This window comes from Atractosteus spatula, chromosome 3 (assembly GCF_055471065.1).
Source record: "Atractosteus spatula isolate fAtrSpa1 chromosome 3, fAtrSpa1.hap1, whole genome shotgun sequence".
Lineage (NCBI taxonomy): Eukaryota > Metazoa > Chordata > Actinopteri > Semionotiformes > Lepisosteidae > Atractosteus > Atractosteus spatula.
The window spans coordinates 70516560-70540684 of NC_142708.1; the positions used below are offsets into that span (position 1 = coordinate 70516560).

At 45.5% G+C, this 24125-nt stretch overlaps 2 protein-coding genes across 10 annotated transcripts; one reads left to right on the forward strand and one right to left on the reverse strand.

Annotated features, from left to right (window-relative positions):
- Positions 1-252: 252 nt before the first annotated feature.
- Positions 253-1476, reverse strand: LOC148838583 (P2Y purinoceptor 3). Its single transcript, XM_088912019.1, has one exon. It carries the CDS (start codon positions 1474-1476, stop codon positions 253-255), a length of 1224 nt encoding a protein of 407 aa, XP_088768145.1.
- Positions 1477-7866: 6390 nt separating this feature from the next.
- LOC148838584 (P2R1A-PPP2R2A-interacting phosphatase regulator 1) lies at positions 7867-15118 on the forward strand. Of its 9 annotated transcripts, none has more exons than XM_088910460.1 (10): positions 7867-8181; positions 8287-8723; positions 8917-9001; positions 9301-9357; positions 10294-10340; positions 10512-10563; positions 10966-11033; positions 11437-11495; positions 12666-12750; positions 13004-15118. In XM_088910460.1, the coding sequence occupies exons 2-10, from the start codon at positions 8623-8625 to the stop codon at positions 13128-13130; spliced, it is 681 nt and encodes a 226-aa protein (XP_088766586.1). In that variant the 5' UTR covers positions 7867-8181; positions 8287-8622; the 3' UTR covers positions 13131-15118. The 9 variants fall into 9 exon arrangements, with proteins under 9 accessions (XP_088766586.1, XP_088766580.1, XP_088766584.1 ...); XM_088910462.1 differs by having other exon boundaries at positions 7891-8181; positions 10515-10563; XM_088910455.1 differs by having other exon boundaries at positions 7897-8181; positions 10276-10340.
- Positions 15119-24125: the final 9007 nt, after the last annotated feature.

Here is a 24125-nt window from a genome sequence, read left to right on the forward strand (position 1 = left end):
CACATGCTGAGATGTGCTCTGTCACTGGTGTCACATTCCCCAGCTGTTAGTTTTCTGCCTCATTGGATTCAAGTACAATCTGCGAGTTCATATGCCTTTCTCCCAGAGTCTTTATGCCTCATCTTTTCTTTCCTTTCCACCTCTCCTCCCTTCCCTCTCCTGTTCCTTTTTCTCTGTCCCACTGTATCCCTTGTTCTCTCCCTTCTTACTCTTTCGGCCTCCCCCCCACCCCACTCACCGCTGTCCCCTCTCTCAGGGCAGACTCCGAAATATGTTCCCCGAGGACTTCGATTCATTATGGTTGTTGCTGTCCTTGCCTCCTGTCCCTCCTGCTCCCCTGCGGAGGAGACGCAGCGGCCAGGGCAGCTGTGGTGGCTGTGGGCAGTGAGGGGCCCCCTTCTCCTTGGTCAGGAAGTAGAGGAGGGCATTCAGCCAAGCGTTGAAGGAGGCTAGGGGCCTGGTGACCTTGTAGCAGATGGAGACCATGCGCATGGAGTGGCAGGGCACCCTGGGCGAGACCTTGAGCAGCAGGAAGAGGGTGCGAGTGACGTGAAAGGGGAAGAAGCAGAGGGCGAAGAGCAAAGTTATGGTGATGATGGTCTTGATTGATTTGCGGCGCCTGCGGAAACAAGGCGACTGGGGGCCCGATGTCACCGACAGTCCTCCCAGGGGTGCCCGTCCAAATTCCACCACCCTGTTGCCACCCTCTCCTTGTAACTGGGGCTGGGAGCGCAGGGTGCGAACAATGGTAGTGACCACGCGCGAGTAGCACCAGGCAATGATGGAAAAGGGGACAAAAAAGCCTAACAGGTGCAGAACGATTCCATAGGGAACGTAGTCCAAGAACTCCTTGTCTATGGCATCATCCCAGCAGTTTTGGAAGGCTTCTCCTCCTCCATCTTCTCCGGCCCCCCCGCCTCTCTGGACGTGTTCTGTCTGAGCAAATCGAAAGATGGGGCTGGTCAGGGCGAAGACCACTGCCCACACCAAGACGCAGGTTCCCCTGACGGCACGCTTGGTCTCCAGGGTAATGGTCTTCATTGGGTGGCAGATGCCCAGGTAGCGGTGTACCGAGATGCAGGTGAGAAAGAAAATGCTGCAGTAGAGGTTGAAATAGAAGAGGAAGCGAACAAGTCGGCACATGAAGTCACCAAAAACCCAGCGGTCCCTCATGATGTAGCTGGCCACCAGGAAAGGCAACGAGAGCCCGTACATGAAGTCTGTGGTCGCCAGATTGACCATGTAGATAAGGGAGGCGTTCCACCGCTTGGTACGTCTGAAGGAGCGGTAGAGGATTACAGAGTTGAGAGAGATGCTGAAGACAAAGGTGAAAGAGTAGCAGAGAGGCAGGAAGACATACTTGTAGGATTCATCAATGCTGCAGGATGATGAAGGGGAGGACCAGCTCTGGTTGCTGTCGGTGACAGCAGACCCCACCTCCTCTGTTGTACTTATTATCATGGTGCCCATGGTCATGGTGCATACAGGCTGCTGCAATGCTTATAGTGTCATATCGTTTTCTGGGTGCCTTCACGTCTTTGCTCTGTTTCCCCAGTACTCCCCCCTCTCCTGGCAGACCCACAGTCAATCAGGCATGTGGACTGGATGTGAATGATCCTGACTTCAACTTTTCCTGTGGAGACACATTTCAGAGATATATTTTGTATTTGTGTTTTTATTTTTTAAAGATAGACATGCGAACGAAATGGGCTAAACAGACCTAAGTACAGAGACAGACCTGCACGGATCCAGCAGATACTCTCCTAACTTGGGCTTATTTCCTCTACCCTTGCTCTATCTCTCTCCCCACACATTTTCTCCCTCTCCCTCCTTCTCTCTTGCACAATCTCCTGTGTTGTTTGTCCGCCTGTCTGGGATGCTGACTCAGTCCACTCTTTCGCTCCATTACTCCCTCAATCAGTAACCAAACTTCCAGCTTCCCAGGAAATCAACACCCTCTCTTTTCCCCCAATGCACACAACTCTCTCCCACTCTCCCACACAGCCTCCATCTTTCTCTACATCTCAGCTCTAATTACTGCCTTTATTTATATATATGGCTGACCGCTCTGTAGGTAAAGAGGAGAAGATGGGACAGAGGGAGGGAAACAAACAACTGATAAGTGAGGAAAATAAGAAAATGAAGGAAGATGCAGCTCCAAATGCCAGCCTCCCTCAGCCTAGATGTCACACTGCAGGGCATTAATACAGACCACTGAACTGCAAACTCAACAGCCATTTGCAGTTGCAACACTGTTTAACTGGAATCCCATCCGATGTGAATCATATGTGCTCAGAAGCCCAGTCTTTCTGAGTTTCTGGAACGCATCAGCGTTCTGAATGGTCCCACTGCAGGGAAACCTCTACCTGGATCAGGCCTAAATTGTGCCTGGAGAGAGTGGCAAAATGTCCAGCATTTGTACTTGGTGCCTGGTTTCCACTGGGTAGGTGGAAGTGGCTACTGGAAAACAGGGAATCTCCATCAAGACCCTGTTTTCAGCACGGGATGGGGGACGAAGGCTGAGGGTTTAATCCAAGCAAAGTTTTGGAATGCTTGCTGGAGCAGATTCACAGGCAGAAGGTCCAGAGCAGCTTATTCAGAAACGGAGTCTGTTATGAAGAGTTCAGGAGGGATGACAACAGCCAAGTTCAATCAGACTCGGATGTCAGTAATTATAAGGGCTATTGCCAAAAATTGCTTGATAACGTAAAAGTTTTAAGGTGAACCTGTATCTTCTGGGCCTGGCAAACAAATCCAGTTTGCTTTCAGTGTCAAGACAAAACATGTTTTTGTCCTGATTTCATCTCCAACTCTTAAACACTATAAATACCGTACGTGATGCCCTTCTCTCCCTCATGTATGTCTTTTGCATCCCACCTCTCCCCCATCTGCACCTCTGCAGCTCCTTCTCCATCTGGCCTCCTCCTCCTATTCACTAAACAATCCACAATCCTTTCAGGACACCTCATTCTTGGGTGGTGTTGTTCCCAGTGAAAGAGCAGTAAACTCTAAGAGCTGCTCAGTTGTGCGAAACCTCGGGGTGGAGTTCGTCAGTGTTGCCCAATCTCAGCACTAGCTGGGCGTATGATCGCAGTATGGGATTCTGCTTTTCTCCCCACATGTTTTTGCCAACGTGTTTTCAGAAACATATCTGGAAACAAACAGGACATGTAGGTGGGTTTTTTAGTCTACTACTTTGCTGTAAGAAGGAGATGCACAGCAAGAAACTCATTCCTTGAGAGCAACTAAGGAATCAGTGAGACTAGAGGTGGGTAACTTGTCATTGGCAGAGGATATCCATGCATTAAAGAAATCAATTTGTCGTGAAATTGCTAGTTTCCCTTATATATGTTCACAGTTCACATCTGAAGGATAACAAAACATGCTCTCCTTGCCACTCCTTTCCCAAAAAGCGAAAATGTTCCAGATGCCTCTTCCATGTCAAAGCTATTACATTTTTTTTAAAAGCAGCCACTTCTGCTTGGAATGCTATTGACCCCTAAATGTTTTAAATTCGGGCAGATTCTATAATCAGTGATAAATCTGTGGCTGGTTGGCTTTTTAGTGGGGATCCCAGAAGACTGACACAACACGATACAAGAAAAACCAACATGGGAGGAAGAACTCCAAACTGTAGAGAGGCAGCTTGTTTTGAGTCTCTGTCAACTAGCTTGATCACTCGGCCTCCCTTTCTCTGATCGGCTTTTCCTCGCTTTTTTTACCTATGTTCTGTCTTCATTCCCAAGAATAACAAAAAAATCCCCGGAACTACAAAAAAGCTGGCAGCCTCCCGGTGAAAAGTGAAAAACTTCTGTTGCTCTTTGTGCTTAATTCATTCACAGGTTTAGTTATGCAGGCTTAATCCCATCTCTTCAGGTTTTGCTGAACGACAATGCTGAGATGGTCATTTGCGTCAGCAATGAAAGGTGACAGATTCTCCTGGCAGGTCGGAGCTTATTAATAGCTTAGAACACCCTGTGAAAGAAGACCAGGGGTTTAGGGCTCCCTGCTATTCTGCCCACAACCTCCTATGTGTTACCTGCGTGTGTTACAGTGTATGTAGCTAGAAGCTTCAGTTGGCTGTATTTTAGTGTCTATGATATTGTGATTATGTGCACGTACTGTATCTGTAACCTTTTGGGTCTGTGCTACGGGAAGCACAGATACTGCTTTCTTTACCTTTGAGTCAGTGTGTGTGTCATACGCCGTATGACTCTGTTACCATGGTCCAGTGTAGTAAAGCATAATGAAAGCATTCTGAAGTTAAGGGCAATGATAGAAAAATCTAAGTAAAAGAGCAGAGCTCTTCCAGTAATGTAGGTTGTGTATCAGAAAGGGTGTAGCTTCTCTGTGTGAGATTGTGAGTGTTTATTATTGTTTCGATGTAGGGATGCATTTTGAGAAAATGTTCCCATATAATAACTAATGACAAAATGTATGATGTGGGATATCCCTTCAGTGTAAATTACATTTTTTTAATCAATGCAACAGTTTTAAAATCTAAAAGCGTCCAAAATGATTTTCGTTCACGGATGCTTTCACTGAAGAAACAAGAAACAGAAAAAGAACGAGAGTTATTGGGAAGTCCCTTTAAAGACGTGAGTAGAAATGTGTGCCGTTGATGCGTGTGAGCCGGTTTACCACTCACCTCTTTCTCAGTCCCCTCCACCCCCAGTTCTCTCGGTCCAGGAGCAGCCCCCTTTCGGAGCCGATGAGCAACGTTGGTCAAAGCCTTCGTCCTTCGCTGCCCTCCTAACGGCTTTCCACCCAAAGTGGAGCAATCTCTGCGGCAGCTCCTGGGATCGTGAGGTCCGTCTCTGCTGCAGGGCAGTGTGCTGTGCGCTGTGCCCACCCACTCTGTGGAGCTCTGCAGGTGGCTCTCGGGTCTCTGTCTGTCTATCGTGCTCTCTCCCCTGTTAGCACCTCCTCCCTGCTGCCCCACTGCTATCCGTCTCCCCTCCCTGCCCTCTTCCCCTCCCTTGGCGTGCCGATGTGTGCGTGTGTCCCTGTGTATTGTTGTGTGTCTCTGTGTAATAATGTCTGTCGGTTGGTAAGGTTTCCCAGTATATTGTTGTACAGGTTTGGGGACCCTAACAATTGGTATTATGAGGACCGCTGAGGTCTTTTTAGAACCTAAATGTCATCGTCTTTAAAATCCAGACTGCTTGAGAAAACTACTTTCACTCCATGTGGAGTTTCATTTCAGTGGAGTATGGATTTGTGATGAAAACTAGAATGAAAGTCAATGGGAGGTCCTCACAAGCACAGATACTTAAACATGAGTGTGTGTCAGTGTGTCTCTGTGTATCAGGGTTAGAGAATGTGTTCCTGTGAGTAGGAGTGTATTGGTTGTCTTAGCGTGTGAGCTGTACAGTACGTCTTTGTGCGAGCCTCACAGCTTATGTGTGAGTTTCTTTGTCTTACCATGGTTTTTCAGCATACTGGTGTGTGTGTCTCTGTGTATTAGTGTGTGTCAGTGTGTCCTGTCGTTAACAGGCTGTTTTCCCTCGTTGGTGCTGAGCTGGCAATTTCATCACAGACATCGACGAGGGTCTAGCTAATTAACACAAGAGTGCAGGGCAACAAGAGACAGCGCCAAAGCCACATACACATGCCAAAACTAGGCAAAGTCTTCTAAATGAGACCTAGGATAGGTATGACTTTCCTCAGTTTAAATTCTGCACTTTCTCTGCGATCTCTGTCAAGAGCAGGACAATAATGAACTAGCACATGATGGCAAGATGCTTTCTATAGGTGGCATAAAGAAGCTCTGGAACCATCCGATTTTCTATATTTACAGTATAATGCTCATGCATGCTAAAAATTACCGGTGCATTCAAAACACCTGCAGAATCACAAAGTAATTTTTCACTAAACAAGTTCTGGGTCAGTTTCTTACTTTATATCTGTAAATGGAGCTTGCATTCAATAAAGGAGCCATCCACATGAGCAAAATAGGCCTACAAATTTCTATTCCTATACGTAGCTGGCATGCAGATGGCATGGTGGGGCAGTGGTAAGCATGACTGCCTGGTGTGCTGTCTGTGTGGCGTTTGTATATTCTCAGCCGTGTGTGCCTGGGTTTCCTCCCCCAGTCCGAAGGCATACTGCTAGTTTTACTGGCTTCTGAAGAAACTGGTCCTGGTGCAAGTGTGTGTGTGTCTGGTCTGCAATGGACTGGCATCCCCTGCACAGTGTGTCTTGCTCTGTGCCCATTGGTTGCCTGGCTATGGTTTGGCTCCCTGCGACCCTGAATTGGATGAAGCAGTTTGAAGATGGATGGATTGATGACTTGCACCATCTGCATTTCCTCACCCATCCAGAAGATGATTTCTATACTGAGTCCTTCACTTTTTCCAATATATCTAAAAACTTGAATGGGCCTTAATTATTTGATTTTTTTTTATTATTATTGAGAGGTTTCTCCTATGTTTAAGATATTTAAGGTGTTACCGTTCCCAAAGCTACAGAGATATCAGGTGAGACGCTCACATATCATATCCGGTGGGTGCTCTCCATGTGGATGGAATGAATCACCACAGGGGCAAAAATATTAGAATAACAAACACGGTATAAACTGCCCATTCATCCTCAGAAAACCATGCCCCCGTCTTTCAACACACTGTTCTAGAACACAGCCCTCTGCCACATCCCTGGAGCCCCATTGGCGGAGTCCAGCAGTCCCGTCACAGGGGAGCAATGGGCAACCAGTGTGAACTTTCTACCCTTCCGATGACTTTTTAATAACGGGGGACCTAATGACGCATGAAGGCCCCTGGGACACATTATTATTATTAGCGTTCTTGGAATGATTAACCGTCAGCAGGCCGGCTGGTGCAGGAGGGAGCCTCCCCCTGCGCTGTTTGCCACTGACCACCAGGCAGGCTGGGAGGGGAGCGCGTCACGCGCCAGCTCGGCTCTCGGGGTGTGAAGTCTGCCGGCTGCACGATTCCAAGACCTAGCTGGTCAAGGCTGTGCTCTCAGGCTATGGGATTTCTCCGGGCAAAATCTACAACTTTGTTTATAGATTGTTATATTATACATACTTTGAGCTTTTACAGAGGCCAGTATTTAAATTAAATACATTTAACTTTTACACTTCTAATATAATAACAGTTCATAGTTTGTCCTTTCCATAAAGGTATTTGCAATTGTTTTTCTAGTTACTGTTCTTGTTTGGCACCTTAATTCAATAAGTCACTTGCAGTAAATAACATTTTGGTGGGACAATTGGTGTGTCCAGAGAACGCCGATGTATAATAGCGTTGTTCACACAGAAGTCTGGTTTGCTTGTTTCAGGCCCGATAAAGAGGAACGGACTGTGATCATGCAGCTTTCCCCTCTGCCTCTGTCTCCAGGGGCTGCTGGCTCAGCTGTGTCCTGAACAGAGCTTTGCTAGGCGTCTTGCCTTTAGGGATGGTGGTAACTCCTGGGTTGTTTAGTTGCCTGTGTCTTATTATATCTCCCCTGCCGTGTTCAGACCCTGGGACTTGAACCCACAGCCTTCTAGAAAATGGCCCTAGGGCCCCCTCCACACTGCTGGAGGGCAGTCCAGTTCTTGTTGGGGTCACAGTTTCTTTTACCACTCAGACAGCTGCCGCCTGTAAATGCCCAGCTGCATGAAATGGTACAAATGCACGTTGCTTTGGATAGAAGCACCAGCCAAATAAATTCCTAAGAATAAAAAAATGGTTATTATGAAAAGTCTTGTAAAAGTAATACAGCTAATCTGAGAATACCGAGTATGCAAAATCTAGAATAAAACGATGTTTAACCATTCAATACTTTGAGCCAATAATCCAGTTTAAAAGTAGCACAGTACACCCAGAGCCTTACAGCCCGACCGACTCGCATCTCCGGGCTCACTGCAATGCCAGGGTTGAACGCATAGAGGAGCTGTTTCGCCTGTTCGGCCGATGGAATGAAAACATTTAGCTGCGGAGTATATGAAAAACATTTTAAATGTGTGATATTAATAACAATTTGGATATGTCGCGACTTTTGAACTGAATTGGAGAGAAAGGCGAGACGAGGACGGATGGAAAAATAAGTCTTGGATTATTATTAAGTCGTTCCTTAAATTCACTAATTTTGTTTTTTTCCTTTAAAAAACAATAAATTAAGAAAATATATTTCTGCGATTTAAACTTCAGTTCTGACGGGGGAAAGTTTGAAAATACTGTAAGTCATGCTAACTTTGGTATTTTACCGTAAAACAGACAACAGCAAAGAGTCGGGCACTCAGCCCAATTAATTTTTTTATTCGCGTTAACTTTCTCATTTCAGGTGAAGGTATTTACAATGGAAACGAATTAATTTGGTAACTTGGTCCACGTAATACTTGTTCGGAACAGACATTCCCCCTCCCCCTCTCGCTCTTCGCCGCGGTCTACGCTAAAACCACGGGTCTGGCTTCTCACCCCGAAGATGCGATAGTGGGGCAGGGAGGAGGACAGTGTCCCGCTGATTCGGCGGTTTCGGTTCAGTTTGGACCGAGACGGTCGAAGGTGAGGCCTGCGGGTCAGGCTTTCACCGGGCTAGAGTTGGTGCGCCTCGCCGGGTTCGGGAGCGCAAGGGTCGGCGATAGGGCTTGAGTCGAGCCCGGAGGCCCATCTAGACGGGATGGAACGGATGGAGGTAGACCAGTGCGCAGGCGCAGCTGCTGGCAGTGGAGGCGGGGCTCTGCGACGGTCCAACAGCGCCCCCATGATCACTGGCGTCAGGTGAGGGAATTTCTAAGGTAATTGAATCAATCGAATGATGTTCTTCGGTGCAGTTAAAGTGTGTACAAAACATGTAACTTTTACGTTTTCAATAGTATGATCTCTCTCATGTCATCTCTCCTTTTTGCTTCCACTGACAATCCCCCTGTTTCTTCTGTTGTCTTCCTCATCCTCCCTCCTCCCTTTCTCTCAGTGACGGGATGGCGGTGTTCAGTTCTGGCAGTACGGCCCGTTATCGGAGGAGCAGTGTGTCTGTCAATCTCGGTTGCCCAGGACTGGTCAGTCATGCTCTCTGTCAGCACCAATATCTGTGTCTCCGAGTGTCTCCTCACCACGTAGCTTTACAGGGGTTGTTACATGTAGACACACTGGCCTGGTCTGTCTGTCTGTCAGCGCACCTGTGTTTCTGTGCTGTTTGTTTGGCAGGGTGTCTGGCATGTTCCTAGTCTGTCTTTTGGCTGTGCTTCTGTTGTCTTTTAGTAAAGGGATTCAGTATTTTTCAGTATGCTTGTGCTGTCAGTCTCCCCCCCCCATGCCCAGACATTCCTGGTGAGCCGATCGTGTCTTCTCCTCCTAGGCCCTCCCCCTTTCGCCATTTCCGCTGGTCTGCGGATTGCTGGAGCACTCGAAGCAGGTGAGAGAGTGAGGAGAGAAACATAAGAGAGGTGAAAAAGAATGTCCGTCCTGAATCACTGGGACTGTCGTAGCTTATTTTATTTTTTCTGTGGGCTGTGCCCACCCTGCTTGCCTCAGACCCTTGCCTCTACTCCTTACACAGCTTCCTGTATCCTTCTGACAATCAGTGACTCTCCATCCCTCTTTTTATCCCTCCGTCTGTCTCTTCTCCCCCCTTCTCTCGCTTTCCTCTAACTGACCCCTTTCCTGCTTCTCTTCCCGGGTTCAATTCATAATGCATCAGTGGCATGAGTAACAGCAGCAGTGTTTCTAAAGTACCTGCACAGTATATCCAATAGTGCATCTGGTGTATATGTTTTTTTCTGACAGAAAGGTAAATATGTTTTAATCACTAAACAGATTCAATTGAGATGTGTAATCAATTAGGAGCAGGAGCGACACATGAGTATTGGAGCCAATCGCATGTTATATTTTAATGCCGCTCAGTGTACATGTGTGCCTTTGTAAAATAACGGATAAATATCACTTAATACAATCCAAAAATATAATTAATCACAGGTAATGTAAACTGAATCAGTGAGCTTTAACAGCTACTGTAACCCTCCCCTCTCTGGTGGTGTTACTCTGTGGTCCTTAGGCTGGCACAGGGGGTCACACTCTGGGTGGCTAGCGGGGCTGTGTGTCCTTGTCCCAGCTCTCTCATGTGTGGAGAAATGCAGGAGGGCAATTAAATATTTTAGTAAAGAATCTGTTTTTTATGGCACACTTATTGTGTCGCAGGAGAAAGTGTATCTCTTGGCAGCCAGGACTGCCTCTATCGGACAGTTTCAATTAATGGGCCTCTCCCACCCCAGCTCCTCTTTTACCTCCTTTCTCTTTCTCCTCCTCCCTGTCTTCTCTCCCACTGTGCTCACAGCGTGAATCTCTGTCCCAGGACGAATGTATGGAGCCGAACCCCAGAGGAGCCATACACAGACAGAGGTGAGACCTGAACCGCCACGTACCAACTCGCCCATCGTGTCAGACTCAAGTGTGATCAGTTAAGACACGCTCATAATCACACAGGTACACACACGCTGACCGGGGAAGACTTCCCCAAGCAGTCTTTCTGTCTGTGAGGGTGACAAAAGGACTGCTCTCTTTTTCGCCCAGCAGTGTTGGTCCTCCACCCCCTGAATGTCCCTGGGAGGACCACAGGATCCTGGTGAGTTGAGCAACTGGAAACCAGTCAGTGTGACAGTAACTCAGTGTGTCCAGTCAGTGTGACAGTAACTCAATGTGTCATTGTTAGTGCGTGAGTCAGTGTCAGTCATTATATCGGTGTTTTACTATGTCAATCAGTGTTTCAGTTGTCAATATGTCACTGTATCTGCCAGTCAGTGTATTAGTGGATCAGTTTGTCACTCAGTTAGTCCCCATCAGTGTGTCAGCAAGTGTTTCAACCAGTTAGTGTATTAGTGTGTGAATCGGTATGAAAAGAATTCAGCCAGCTGTGTCAGTGTAAGGCATACCTGTAGGTACTAACATCTACACTAAAGGAAATAGGAACATGTGCTGTCAGTACCTCAGCAGGTATCATTCACCATCTCTTCTCTCTTTTTTTCAGGGACTCCACTCTCTTGACAGTGGTATCACACCCAATTCCTCCCCCAGCCCAACAAGAAGATTCAAAAAGTAGGTTCTCTTATTTGCTCTTCCAAGAAGAACAGTTATTTATTTTTAAAAATTAATATGATAACTAGCAAGTAGCAACTTACAAATAAATATTGAAGGTTTTCTTTCTAGTTTTAAAGCTCCCCTTCTCCTGAGGCAGCACAGACCTCAATGGACTTAGAGGGGAGATGGATGGGTCCATTTTCCATGGGGGAAGTGATCTTTACCTAAATGCTAGTATTCAGAACTGTTCTATGACATAGGAATGAACAGAATACCTTTTCTGAATACCGCTGTGTTGATAAACCCAGAGTCTTAGGTGTATTCAGATGTGTATTTCACATTACTGGATGCCAGTTAATTCAATATTAGCTTTACTGGTGTCCTTAATAATGATGATAATTGTAATCCCTGTCCTACCCAGCAGGGGGAGTGTCAGTCCAGCAGTGCGATGGCCGGTCCTCACTCCACTTAAGAGGAAAGGTCAGTCTGTCTCTCCCTCCCTATCTCTCTTTGTCTTACTCACCTTCTTTCACTCTCCCATGTTTGTTTTGATAGTCTGAAATTCAAAGTGAAAATCTCTATAACCCATTCTGATTTCACTATTCCCAATTATCGTAAAGCCAGATATTCCTGCTAATAGTCACAGGGAGCCTGATGTCTGTCCAGGAAGGAGAGGGCACAAAGTCTGATTACACCCTGGATGAGATGTAGGATATTTCGGCTCAAGATAGCAATATACTAGGATCATTTTGTGACATGAGCAGTGTCGAAGTACCTTTGCACTTGCTTCCTTATGTCTTCCTCTTTTGTGGAAAACATGGCCTTTCCCTCGTGAAGGGTTGCTTTGACAGAGGCAGTGCACACTAGCAACTAGCATGTCTTTTGGAAGGTGGTAGGAAAGCAGCGCATGTGGCAAAAACCCATAAGGACAAGGGAGAGAGCACTCGCACTACCTCCTAGACTAGAATTAAATCCAGACCTAAGAGCTCTGAGGCAGCGACTACAAAACACCACCCTGATATTATTAATAATAATAATTAATAATTGCTTACACTTATATAGCGCTTTTCTGGACACTCCACTCAAAGCGCTTTACAGGTATTGGGGACTCCCCTCCACCACCACCAGTGTGCAGCCCCACCTGGATGATGTGACGGCAGCCATAGTGCGCCAGTCCTCTCACCACACACCAGCTCTCAGTGCGGAGGAGAGCAGAGTAATGAAGCCAATTCATAGACGGGGATTATTAGGAGGCCATTATTGATAAGGGCCAATGGGAAATATTTTGGCCAGGATGGCAGGGTTACACCCCTACTCTTTTCGAGAAACACCCTGGGATTTTTAATGACCACAGGGACTCAGGACCTCGGTTTTACATCTCATCCGAAGGGCGGCGCCTGTTTACAGTATAGTGTCCCCGTCACTATACTGGGGCATTAGGACCCACATGGACCGCAGGGTGAGTGCCCCCTGCTGGCCCACTAAAACCTCTTCCAGCAGCAGCCTTAGTTTTTCCCAGGAGGTCTCCCCTCCAGGTACTGACCAGGCTCACACCTGCTGAGCTTCAGGGGGTTGCCAGCTGTGAGTTGCAGGGTGATATGGCTGCTGGCGTCTTATTGTTCTTTATGTTTTTCCTGCTCTCTCTGCCAGGTGGAGTGGAATCAGATGGCCCGCCCAAGAAGCTGTTTGTCACAGGAGTAACCGACCCCCCTCATCTCACTGGGTACACCGTCAGGTCGGGCTTCTGCTATACAAACTGTACAAACACGCATTGTGTACACCACTGTTCGCCGTACACGTGGTAGATATAAACATGCTGCTCAGTGTCGGAGTGCTAATGCTGGTTCCAAAGTAGCATCTCCCCTTCGTCACAAAAGCAACGGTAGTCAGCTCAGGTTCTTGCTGTGTTTTGAGGTGAAGTGATGTCAGTGGCGCATCAGTCAAGTTAACTTACGCGGTTGTTCTGTCTCACCTCTCCCCCTCTCCAGTGTTGCGCCGGCTGGCTCTTCACCACTGGGGATGTCCGGCTGTGTGCCACCCCAGGGAAGCCCACTCTCTCTTGCCATCAGTGTGCCCACCCCCCCTTCGTTCACCCCGCAGCACCCCGGGATGTAGCCAGCCTGGGAGAAGACGCTAGCCCAACCCAACAGAGACCAGAATGAATAGCACACTTGCCGATGGCCACTCAGAGAACCTCAAGAGGGGCAGCAGCCAATTAGAAGAAAGCAGCCTGGAAACCTGTCCAGTCCGGCTGAAAGAAGCTTAACCAACCAACTCCACCCACTCAGATGCACAGTCTGGCTTTGTAGCCTAACAGAGCAGATAGGATATGTGCTAAGCCAGTTATAGAACAGAAAAGATGGAAGCACAGCCGATCACTGGATGATGGACAGGTGGGCGAGAGAGTGGCCCAACAGAGAACAGATAAGGAGACATTTACCCCTTCAAACAGCGAGACTAGTCTGGAGGTGGGGGCATCATATCCGGACTTATAGCCAAAGAATTAGCAACAGAGAGAGAGCGCGCATTGAAACCGGATCATCTAGAATTGTGCATCACATACCTTTACACCTGTGTTTCCCTTTATAAGAAAATGACACAATTCGGTTTTGCCACTTTTTCAGAATGCTAATTTATGATGCCATGCCGCCTAAAGATACTTTAATATTTTGTTGTAGTTTACAGTTTTATTTTCCAAGTGGTGTAAAACCCGTCTTGGAAGAAAATGCTTTAGCAATATGCAGTGAAAGACGTAAGTGGCACTACGTGAGAGAGTGAGTGAAAAGACAAGAAATGATCACATCAGAACAACGACTGGCTTTTCCAAATCTGGGCTTAGATGTAACTTGTGCAAAAGCTGAAAATTGACATTTGTCTCTATATTTTCATTCTGTATAAGAATAAAAGTCATAAATTGTGGCAGAGAAACTAGTAATAGGACCTCAAGTGGGTACACAGTGAATTTGGACAAAGTAATCTGCTGGAAGCCAAGAGGAAGCCAAGAGGAAGCTACTGTACTTTGCCATTAACAGAAGGTGGAATTTCCTTTGGTATTGGGCTTCAAGCCAATCTTTTTAGTGTCAAAAATTGTAAAAATAAGGGTAAATATACAAATGGTTCTTTCTGCAGCCCGTGGAAGCAGCACTTTCAGTTTGAAACAATCAAACTAAGGCTAATCCTGCCAAGCACATTGTGCGTGTAACAATATAAGTAACGTTGCTTTTGACAAACTCAAACGCAGTATATAGATAACACAGACAATAAAAGACACGGATGTACACACAGTCTAATGCACAGTTTAATATTATACTCCCAACACAGTGAAACGTTAGGCTTAAAGTCAGGCTTAGTTCCAGCCTGGGCTTTGTGCTCAGCGGCAGGTATTCTCCAAGCTGCAGCCTTGTGCACAGCTGAGCTCCACAGAGGTGTGGTAGACTGTAGCTGACCAGGGCATTCCTCAGCTTTGCAGGCAACATCGGCCTCAGTATGGCAGGGCCGCGTGATCATGCTGATGAGAACTGCACTGGGTGGAAGGGGGTGTGAGACTAAGCTCGAGAAAATTCTAAAACTTCTGTAAGATTTTGGGTCCAGAAACTCCTTATGTATTCTTGAAGAGGTATCCTGCAGGCCTCGTCTGGACAAAGGAATTTTGGCTGGAAAATCCTGCAGCATTTTTGAAGTTTGTGTGTGTGTAGAGATCTTATCGCATGAGCAGTGAGAAGGAGAGACAGTGGGGTGGTGAGAATAGACAGAGGACAGTAAGAGAGGTGACACAGTGAGAGAGGTGACAGGAGAAGAGAAGCAGTAAGAGGAGACAGGCGAACTGAGAGAAGACATAGTGAAACAGGCGACAGCAAGATGGGAGACAGGGAATGCAGCAAGAGTTCGCAGATGACTACCTTCCAAGGTTACATTCACTGTTTGGAACTTGTATATAGTAATTGTGAAAAATAAAGTATTTTTATGGACTTGTAAGATGCAAACAACAAAAACTATATTCATTCCTCTGAGTATTTCATGCTTGTACAATTAACGCTAAGTGTCTCATGTTTCTGTGAAAAAATATACCTTTTAAATATATGAATAAAAATCATCATATTGTATCTGCTACTGACTGCTATATGTATATGGCTATATGGCTACTTTAGGTTTAGTCAAATTGAAAGTACCCAATACAGGGCCTTGAAAAAGTATTCAGCCCCCATCCTGTTTTTCACACTTAAGAATATCACAGCCTAGAATTCTGTTTTTTTTAGAATGGGAATTTTTATGTGAGACACACATTCATCTTCACAGAGTCTCCCCAAAAAAGAAAGATAATGGTCAACCATAAATTAAAAATAACAAAAATAGCATCATTTAATAATGCTTATCCCCCAGTCAATACTTAGTTGAACTTCTGCTGGCAACGGTTACAGCCAGCAGTCTTTTTGGGTAAGTCTCTATTTGTACACCGAGACCGAGCAACATTGGCCCATTCCTCCTTGCAAACTTGCAAGGGGTTAGATGGGGAGCAGCAATGGACAGCAAGTCTGAGGTTTGCCACAGCTTATCAATGGGATTAAGGTCAGGACATGACTATGTCTTCATTTTAAGCCACTCCAAGTGATAACGATAATAATGCTTTATTGGCCCTATACAATTTCTTACATTAGGAATTCATCTTTTCGCAGACCCCAGCTTGCTCTCCATGAGACACAGACACACACACACACAGACACAGACAGGGAGAGAAGCTGGGGGTCAGAGCACAGGGTCAGCCATTTATACGGCACCCCTGGAGCAGTTCAGGCTTGCTCAGGCCCTTAACTCGGCCAGCTGCGGGATTTGAACTGGCAACCTTCCGGTCGCAGGTGCAGATCCTTAGCCACAGAGCCACCTCTTGCAGTGTGCTTCGGCTCATTGTCCTGTTGAAAGGCAAACATCCTCCCCACTTGGGAACTATGTGGACTATTCACCTTCTGGTCAATCTTGGCAAGAGTGCCAGTCCCTGCCGCTGAAACATGTTCCCCAGAACATGATGCTCCCACCACCACACTTCACGGTGGGGAGGGGGTTCCCTGGCTTGCTGTGCAGTATTTGATTTGCACCACACATACCACTTTCGTCTCGGCAGACCATAAGACTTCCTGCCACGTCCCTGCAGTATTTTCTCAATGGCGTTTTGCACGCTCCTTAAAGGGCGAGGATGTTTTTCTTCACAGCCAGGGATGCATCTTTACAACCTTCCCATAAGGGCCTTTTTGTGGAAAGCTTTAGAGATTGTTGACCCACGTACATTGTCTTCCATCACAGCCACTGACCTCTGTAGCTCGTTCCGTGTCACAGACGGTTTCGCGGCCGTTTCTCTGATAAGTGCCCTTCTTGTCTGAAAACTACTGTAAGCTTAGGGGGGCGGTCTGAGCGGCCTGAGGCAGTGTGGCTGTGGATTCATACTTCTTCCACTTCTGTTCAATTGACTGCACTCTCTTCTGAGTGATGCTCAACACCTTGGCAATGGTTTTGTACCCTTCCCCAGATCTGTGCCTCTCTGTAATCATATCTCTGACTTGTTTGTTTGGAATGCTCTTCCATCTCCATTTTGAGTCCTTTCTGGAAAGTCTCTACCACGTGGCAGGACCTTACAGAAAGAATGGTGAGCCACTCATTTCTTACACAGGCGGAGTCGATCAGCACATCGTCTCACTTCTGAGGGCAAATCTGAGTCTGCAATTACAAGGGGTGTGAATACTTGTTAAATTTAATCATTTCTGGGGGTTTTTTTTCCCATTTTTAGTAAATTGTGGAAAGCTTTGGGAAACTTTGTTTTGACATTGTACTCAATGCTTTGAAGATCAGTGCCAGAAAATCCTATTTCAATCTATTTCAAATTTAGAATCTGAGGCAACACAATGAAAAGAAAAATATGTTGGGGGCTGAACCCATCTGGGATGTGTACATACGGCTCAAGCAGCATGACCAGCAGACTTATAGGTCAAAAGCCAGTGTACAGAGCTCTGCTGTTGAAGACTGGATCGGGTTTTAACTCTAGAATCTGTGACCAAACTTTTAAAAAAACATCACCAGAAACTTAATGGATTATGGACTGCATCCAAAAATAGAACACTAGGTTTTAAGAAGCAAGACTGACACAATTTTCAGGGGTAGGAGAGCACAAATGGCAAGCAATAGAAATTAAACTTTCACATCTGCCAAGTGCTGTGTGCAGGTTGCTGGGACATACTCTCCATTGACGACAAATTCTCATTTACAGTCATGCTCTGGGAAGTAACTGTTTGTACAGCAGGGCATTTGTACTGGAGCAGTCTGAACAAATGAAGTGGAGGAGTACTCTTCTAGATACAAGCCCAGAACCCCTATCTGCTACCCCGACCTCCAGCCTTATGAGGTATCATACACGGCACGTGGTGAAAGTAAGAAACATGACTTTAGGTGTATAAGTTCCTCACTATCCTTCTCTAAACATGTGGCAGACACACCCATAGAATGTTCAGCCTCAAGTGAAGAGATGGTCAAATTGCATCATAATTTCTTGCATTTATGTTGTGTTTTTCATCCAAAAGAGGTTTACATAGGATGGGGCCCTCTTCATCCCGCACTGAAATGCTACACCCAAACGGGTGACACAGGGCAGCCAATCTGTGCTAACAGTCTACAATAGAGCAAGACAGATTATAGCAGCGCACAGGGGAATTTAGCCAGGAGAAAGTGAAGAGTTGCATCAGTGTATGACTGCAAGTCAAATCAAATTCACATGCTCCATAGCACTGTGTGTCCTGTCACCATACTGGGGTAATGGCCGAAAACTTCTGAGGCAGAGGACTAACTGGTTCACCAGCACTCCTTATAGCAACACCCTGGCTTTTCTTAGAGCCGGACAGTCCAACCCTGCTCCTGGAGGCCAGTGTGTCTGCTGCCCTTCCTACCAGCTCACATCTTAGTGAGCTTATCAAGCTTGTTAGGACCAATTTAACAGCTTCTCCAGGCTCTTCAAGTGCCGCTTCTTCATAGAGACTTTAAAAACCTGCAGACACACCGGCCCTCCAGGACCAGGACTGGACATCTGTGCCTCAGAGGTGTCTTCTCCCAGTACTAAGCAGGCCCAGCCCTGCGTAGCTTCTGAGATAATTAAGAATAGAAAACTTGTATGCTATAAAGCACCTTTAAAAGTGGCTAGTCAAAGAGCTTTATAGTAAGAAGAAAAAAGCACACAATGAGAGGAGACCGCAGAATTACGCAATTATAATAAGGGTTAGAGTAGTAAACCAAAGAGGCAGACACCGAAAAACCCTTCTGAAGAGGCAAGTTTTGAGTCTTGATTTGAATGCGGTCAGGGAAGGGGACTCCGATATCCTTGGGGATAGAATTCCAGAGCTCTGCAGCGCAGCAGGAGAAGGGCCCTGTCACCCAATATATGTAGACGTGCCTGGAGGACGGACAGGAGACCAGAGTCAGAGTCAGAGTCAGACGAATAAAGGTTGCGAGGTGGGGAGAAGGAAGATAGTAAGTCAGACAGGTACTGAGATGTGGTGAGACCAGGCCCTGCTCAGTGTGACAAAGGCCACTATACTGTGGAATGATCCGCCACCCTTTGTAATGGGGGCTCCCACTGATGCAGACATCCCAAGTCTCCCGGAAATCAGCGTCTCCCCCCTGCTCCCATTTTTTTTCTGTTGGCGACACCCCCGGCCCAAACAATCATCAGCAATTTATTTAATTATATAATACAACCTTGAGCCATCTGAGAATCTTCTGAAATCTGCTAAACAGGCCTCATCTCTGTACAACGAAAGTTTGCAAAGAAAGTGAGATCATTCAACTGGACTGGTGAGTTTATTGTATCTACAGTGTATTGCATATATTTTTATAGTATCTATCAGCGAATTATTTCATTATATAGCTTTTAATTTTTTTTCAAAGGCCCCCCTCCCCCGGTCCGCAAGTTTTCACGGGAGGGACGACCCCCTCCGAAATCAATTTTTCAAAGCTGGGATGTCTGTTGATGATGTATTTATAACCGGAATAAATGTATAAGACTTTCAGGACACAGAATGAATTTCATAAGTGATTAGTAATTACGTTATGCTTTGACTTATATTTGTTGTTTTTCCCTTCAGAAACGTATAATTATTTATATTTTTACTTGTTTTATTTTTTATACTTTTCACATTTTAAACTTCCGTCTTGTGCGTTGAATTGACAATTCTCTGAGACAAATGTATACAAATACGTATGGTTTAATCTTTTTCTGACATACAGTACTTGTATTATTTTGCTCGGATATATATATATTCGTTTTTGTAAACGCTATGAACGAATCTTTGATTAGTAATAATAAAAAGTCTGCAAGAAAGTTCACTCCTTAGACTGCTTCAGGTTCAGTAGTGATATGAAGGTTTGATAGAATGAGGTTTTATTGCTGGGGGAAGGGGTATCTTGCGCTATGAGTTCTGAGTGCCGTGAAAATACTGTCTTCGCTTATTGTTGACGCTGAAACTTGAATTGGTCCTTCAAGATGCGGGCAGATGAGATTTTAGAACCAGTGCTCGTCTCTTCTCCTTTGTACCAATTCTTAGGATTCTCCCTGGTAAAGGGCAACCTGTCTTAAGGTGCTCTATAAGGCGAGAGGGAGGTAGATCTACCGAAGACAAAAACGCTGCACGTTGCACTCTGTAGGAGAAAAGGTTTTTAAAGGGGACCGTGCAACAACGCTTCTCAGCCGCCATGGGGAGACAGAAACACACTCAGCCGCCCTGACTGGGAGTTTGAAAAAAAACAACAGCCTTCGCCTGCGTCGCGTCCCGTCCTGCACCGCGGTAGAGGAGGGAGGGGGGGGGGTGATAACGGTTATTTTAATTAAACAAAAAAATTATTAAAAATCCTAGAGCCGAAGTTCTGAAAAGAAACCAGTCGGGATCAATGACCCACACGAAGACGCGCTGGGAGAGGTCGGTGAAAAAAGTTAATTCTCCCGTTTTCGTTTTTTTTAATTTTTTTTTTTCCGCGTGGCCGGTGTCAGACGCAGCTCGGGCTGGCTCAAGCCCTTGGCGCCATTTTCAAACAGCAGCGCCGGGAGGCGGATGAGCCCATGAGGGGAGCGCAGCTGCGCGGGGACCCCGCCACTCACCCTCACTCCCCTTTTATCATCTATTGATGTGAGTTGCGAGGCTGGGGGGCTTTTAAAACAAAAAAAAAGGTAAGGCATTTATTTCATTCCTTATGCCAAATAATAATAAAAAATGTTGTTTTTTTTAAAATACACCAAATGATATTTTTTTTTGGTGTGTTTTGCGTGGCTATACTTTGCAGCAGCGTCGTTTGTTTTAAAAAAAAAATCTGTAATCTGTGTGTCTGCTTCCCAGAGAGAGAGAGAGAGAGAGAGACCGGGAGTCTATCTGTCCGCAGCTCTCAACCCCACCTCCTCAAACCGTCTCAAAACCCCCCAAACTGAAGCACCCCTCCTCCCCCTACCTCCCACCCCCTAAAAATAAAATTAAATACATCTTTATTTGTAAGAAATGTCCGAAGTCTGGTGTGGAGAGCCGTCTGTAGCGACGGCAGCGCAGGTGCTTAAGCGAATACCTACCTGCTCAAGTACTGGCAGACTCGCCCTGAGCTCCAGCCTGGCGCTGTCTGACGCCTCTGACAGCTGTGCGGCTTCCCTGCAGAAGAGCGCCAACAGCGAGGGTCTGGACACGACCTTTCTCTGCGGATGCGCTCGTAAAAACAAAACAAAACAAAAAAAAACAACAACAACAACACACAAAACAAGCAAAAAGCTACAGTATGGGTTTTTTTTTCTTCCCGACACTGTTGTTTTGATGCTGAAGTATCACTTCTCAACGAAACTGAGAACCGTTGATGTGTCTAACCGTGCTGCGTGGATGCAGAAGGGACCCGCTGTCAGTACAGAACCGTAGATCCGGGTGGATACAGAGCTAATACAGACGGTCTTAACCCAGAGCAGTGTGGATACAGTATTAATACACCATTAGTACAGATCCGTGAGAATACAGTAGTAAACACTATTTAAGAGCTGTGTGGGCAGAGAGTTAATACAGTCTTAACACAGAGCCGTGTGGATAGTATTAATACACCATTAGCACAGAGTCGTGCGGGTACAGTGTTAGCACAAACTATTAATTTGACAGAGCCGTGTGGGTACAGAGTTAATACAGACAGTCTTAACACAGAGCCTTGAGGATACAGTATTAAGAGCATTAACTCAGAGCCGTGTCGACACAGTGTTAACACAAACAGTATTATTTTAACAGAGTCATCGTACAGTATTAATACACCATTAGCAAAGATCCGTGTTGATATAATGTTGACAGTGTTAATACAGCCGTGTGGATACAGTACAGTAGTAATACAGAGCCGTGTGGATACAGTATTAACAGAGAGCCATGTGGATACAGTAGTAACAGTATTAACACAGAGCTGTGAGGATACAGTAGTAACAGGAATAGCAGAGCCGTGAGGATACAGTAGTAACAGAAATAACAGCCGTGAGGATACAGTAATAACAGAGCCGTGAGGATACAGTAGTAACAGAAATAACAGCCGTAAGGATAAGTAATAACAGAGCCACGAAGATACAAAGTTAATACAGTCTTAACACAGAGCCGTGTGGATAGTATTAATACACCATTAGCACAGAGTCGTGCGGGTACAGTGTTAACACAAACAGTATTAATTTGACACAGAGCCTTGTGGATACAGTATTAAGAGCATTAACTCAGAGCCGTGTCGACACAGTGTTAACACAAACAGTATTAATTTAACAGAGTCGTCGTACAGTATTAATACACCATTAGCAAAGATCCGTGTTGATATAATGTTGACAGTGTTAATACAGCCGTGTGGATACAGTACAGTAGTAATACAGAGCCGTGTGGATACAGTATTAACAGAGAGCCATGTGGATACAGTAGTAACAGTATTAACACAGAGCCGTGAGGATACAGTAGTAACAGAGCCGTGAGGATACAGTAGTAACAGTATTAACACAGCGCGGTGAGGATACAGTAGTAACAGTAATAACAGAGCCGTGAGGATACACTAGTAACAGAGCCGTGAGGATACAGTAATAACAGAGCCGTGAGGATACAGTAGTAACACAGAGCCGTGAGGATACAGTAGTAACAGGAATAGCAGAGCCGTGAGGATACAGTAGTAACACAGAGCCGTGAGGATACAGTAGTAACAGGAATAGCAGAGCCGTGAGGATACAGTAGTAACACAGTCAGAGTAACTAATCTCAGGTTGAACCTGTTCAGGGGAGCGGCAGCAATAACTCGCTGTTTTCCAGCCTTTTCATTTTCTCCCGCGGCTGCTGCCGTCATCGATAGCACAGCTGTTCGCCACGTTAAAAAATATTCTCCAAGTAGAATTAACCCACTTTCTATTTTGCTAAAAGAAAACGCTTTTTTTTTTAAATCGCTGGAAGTATTTCGATGTACAGTATGCACTGCGGTATTAATTGTGGTACAGTACAGTATATCCAGCGCCGTCGTGCTCTGGGCTTCGTGTCCGCCGGTATCCCTCGCATACGGCTGTCCTGCTCCGCCAAACCTCCAGCTTTCCCCCTGCAAGCCTGGAATTCGTTTTCATTCACTACAGCTCTCCCGATTTTATGACTATTTTAGTTATTATTGTTACTAGTGCCACTATTAATGTTGCTACAGTTAACTACACCATGCATGTTTAACTGCAAGATCTAAAACTAGGCGAAAATAAACTTAAAATTCGAATAGACTTTCCCCTCAATTATACTATTTCATCTTCGTTTCTTGAACAGTGCCCTTCTAAGGAAATTGCATGTAATGGTTAAAACGAGAATTATTCGTTGAACAGAAGCAGTAATGGCAGTAATTTGTCCTTCCTTGAAAGTTTATTCTCGGAGGCCCGCTGTTTCGTCAGAAGCATTTTCGCTGCTTGTCCGAATTCATCACTGCGATTGCAATGCGAGAACAGAAAATACAATAGGTACTACGTGGTGTGACTAAATCATTTACAACGCGATGCTGGCTTTTGGAAACCCCTCTTCCGAAAAAAATAAGCCTGTGGTCTTCTTTTCTGATTTCGTTTCAACTGGCTTTCTTGCTGGGGGGTTCAAATATAATTTAAAAAATAAAAATTTCGTTTACATTTCCCCGCAGTTATTTTAGGAATCATTCGTTTTTTTGCTGCGAGTTAAAATGATTTAAACTTTTATTTTTTAACTTCTCGTAAATTATATTTGACTGTGTAAACTTTATCTTTATGCAAAACGTATAACTGTTAAACGTTTCGTAATGACTGCTATTTTTAGGTGAAGTATTAAGCCCCTAAATATAACGTGTCTTGTTGTGAGTAATTGAGCGCAGCCGGGGGTCTCTGTTGTAACGGGAGAGCAAAGCGCTTTGAGATCCGGACTCAGACCTATAAACTTGAAATTGCTGCCTGGTTACTGGCACTGGTTACAACTCACACAGACAGACACGCTTCTGAGAGGGACAGTCGCAAGCCGTTCCGTCTTACAACATAATCGATGAACGGGTGTAAAATATAAGATCGCTTGCGATAAAAATATACGCTGAATTTCTACAGAAATCTGTATCTCAGGGAAAGAGACGAAGATTGAACAGCTCACTGGCTCGCTGGTACTCTGTGTGTAAAGCCTGTAACCGCAGACCTTTAGAAATACCTAGATATTAATTTTGAATAACATTTTCTATAAGCACGTGTATATTGTATTACTGTTCAATAGATGTTTGAGATATCTTCTCACAATTGAGTACGTTAGCTCAATTATTTTTAAGTGTTTTTGTATTTTTTTTTGGACTGCCATCTTTAGGCACAGTAAGCATTAACACTACAGTTGTGCTGTTGTGTGGATGTTGAGATTTTCGTTTTTGTTGTATTGAGTCTTAGCGTTTGCAGGCTCTGGTCAGTAAAAAGAACCATTAATGAAAAGTTTGGTGTCGTTGTCCAGATGAACAGCCTAAACTTGTTGGCAGTGTCGGACCTCAGGCCCCAAGTTTGCGTAGTGACACGAATATACAGACGAGGCCAGTGAGTCTTCAAGCTCACAAAACCCCAGTAAAACCGTTTTTCCAGCCGGCTGCG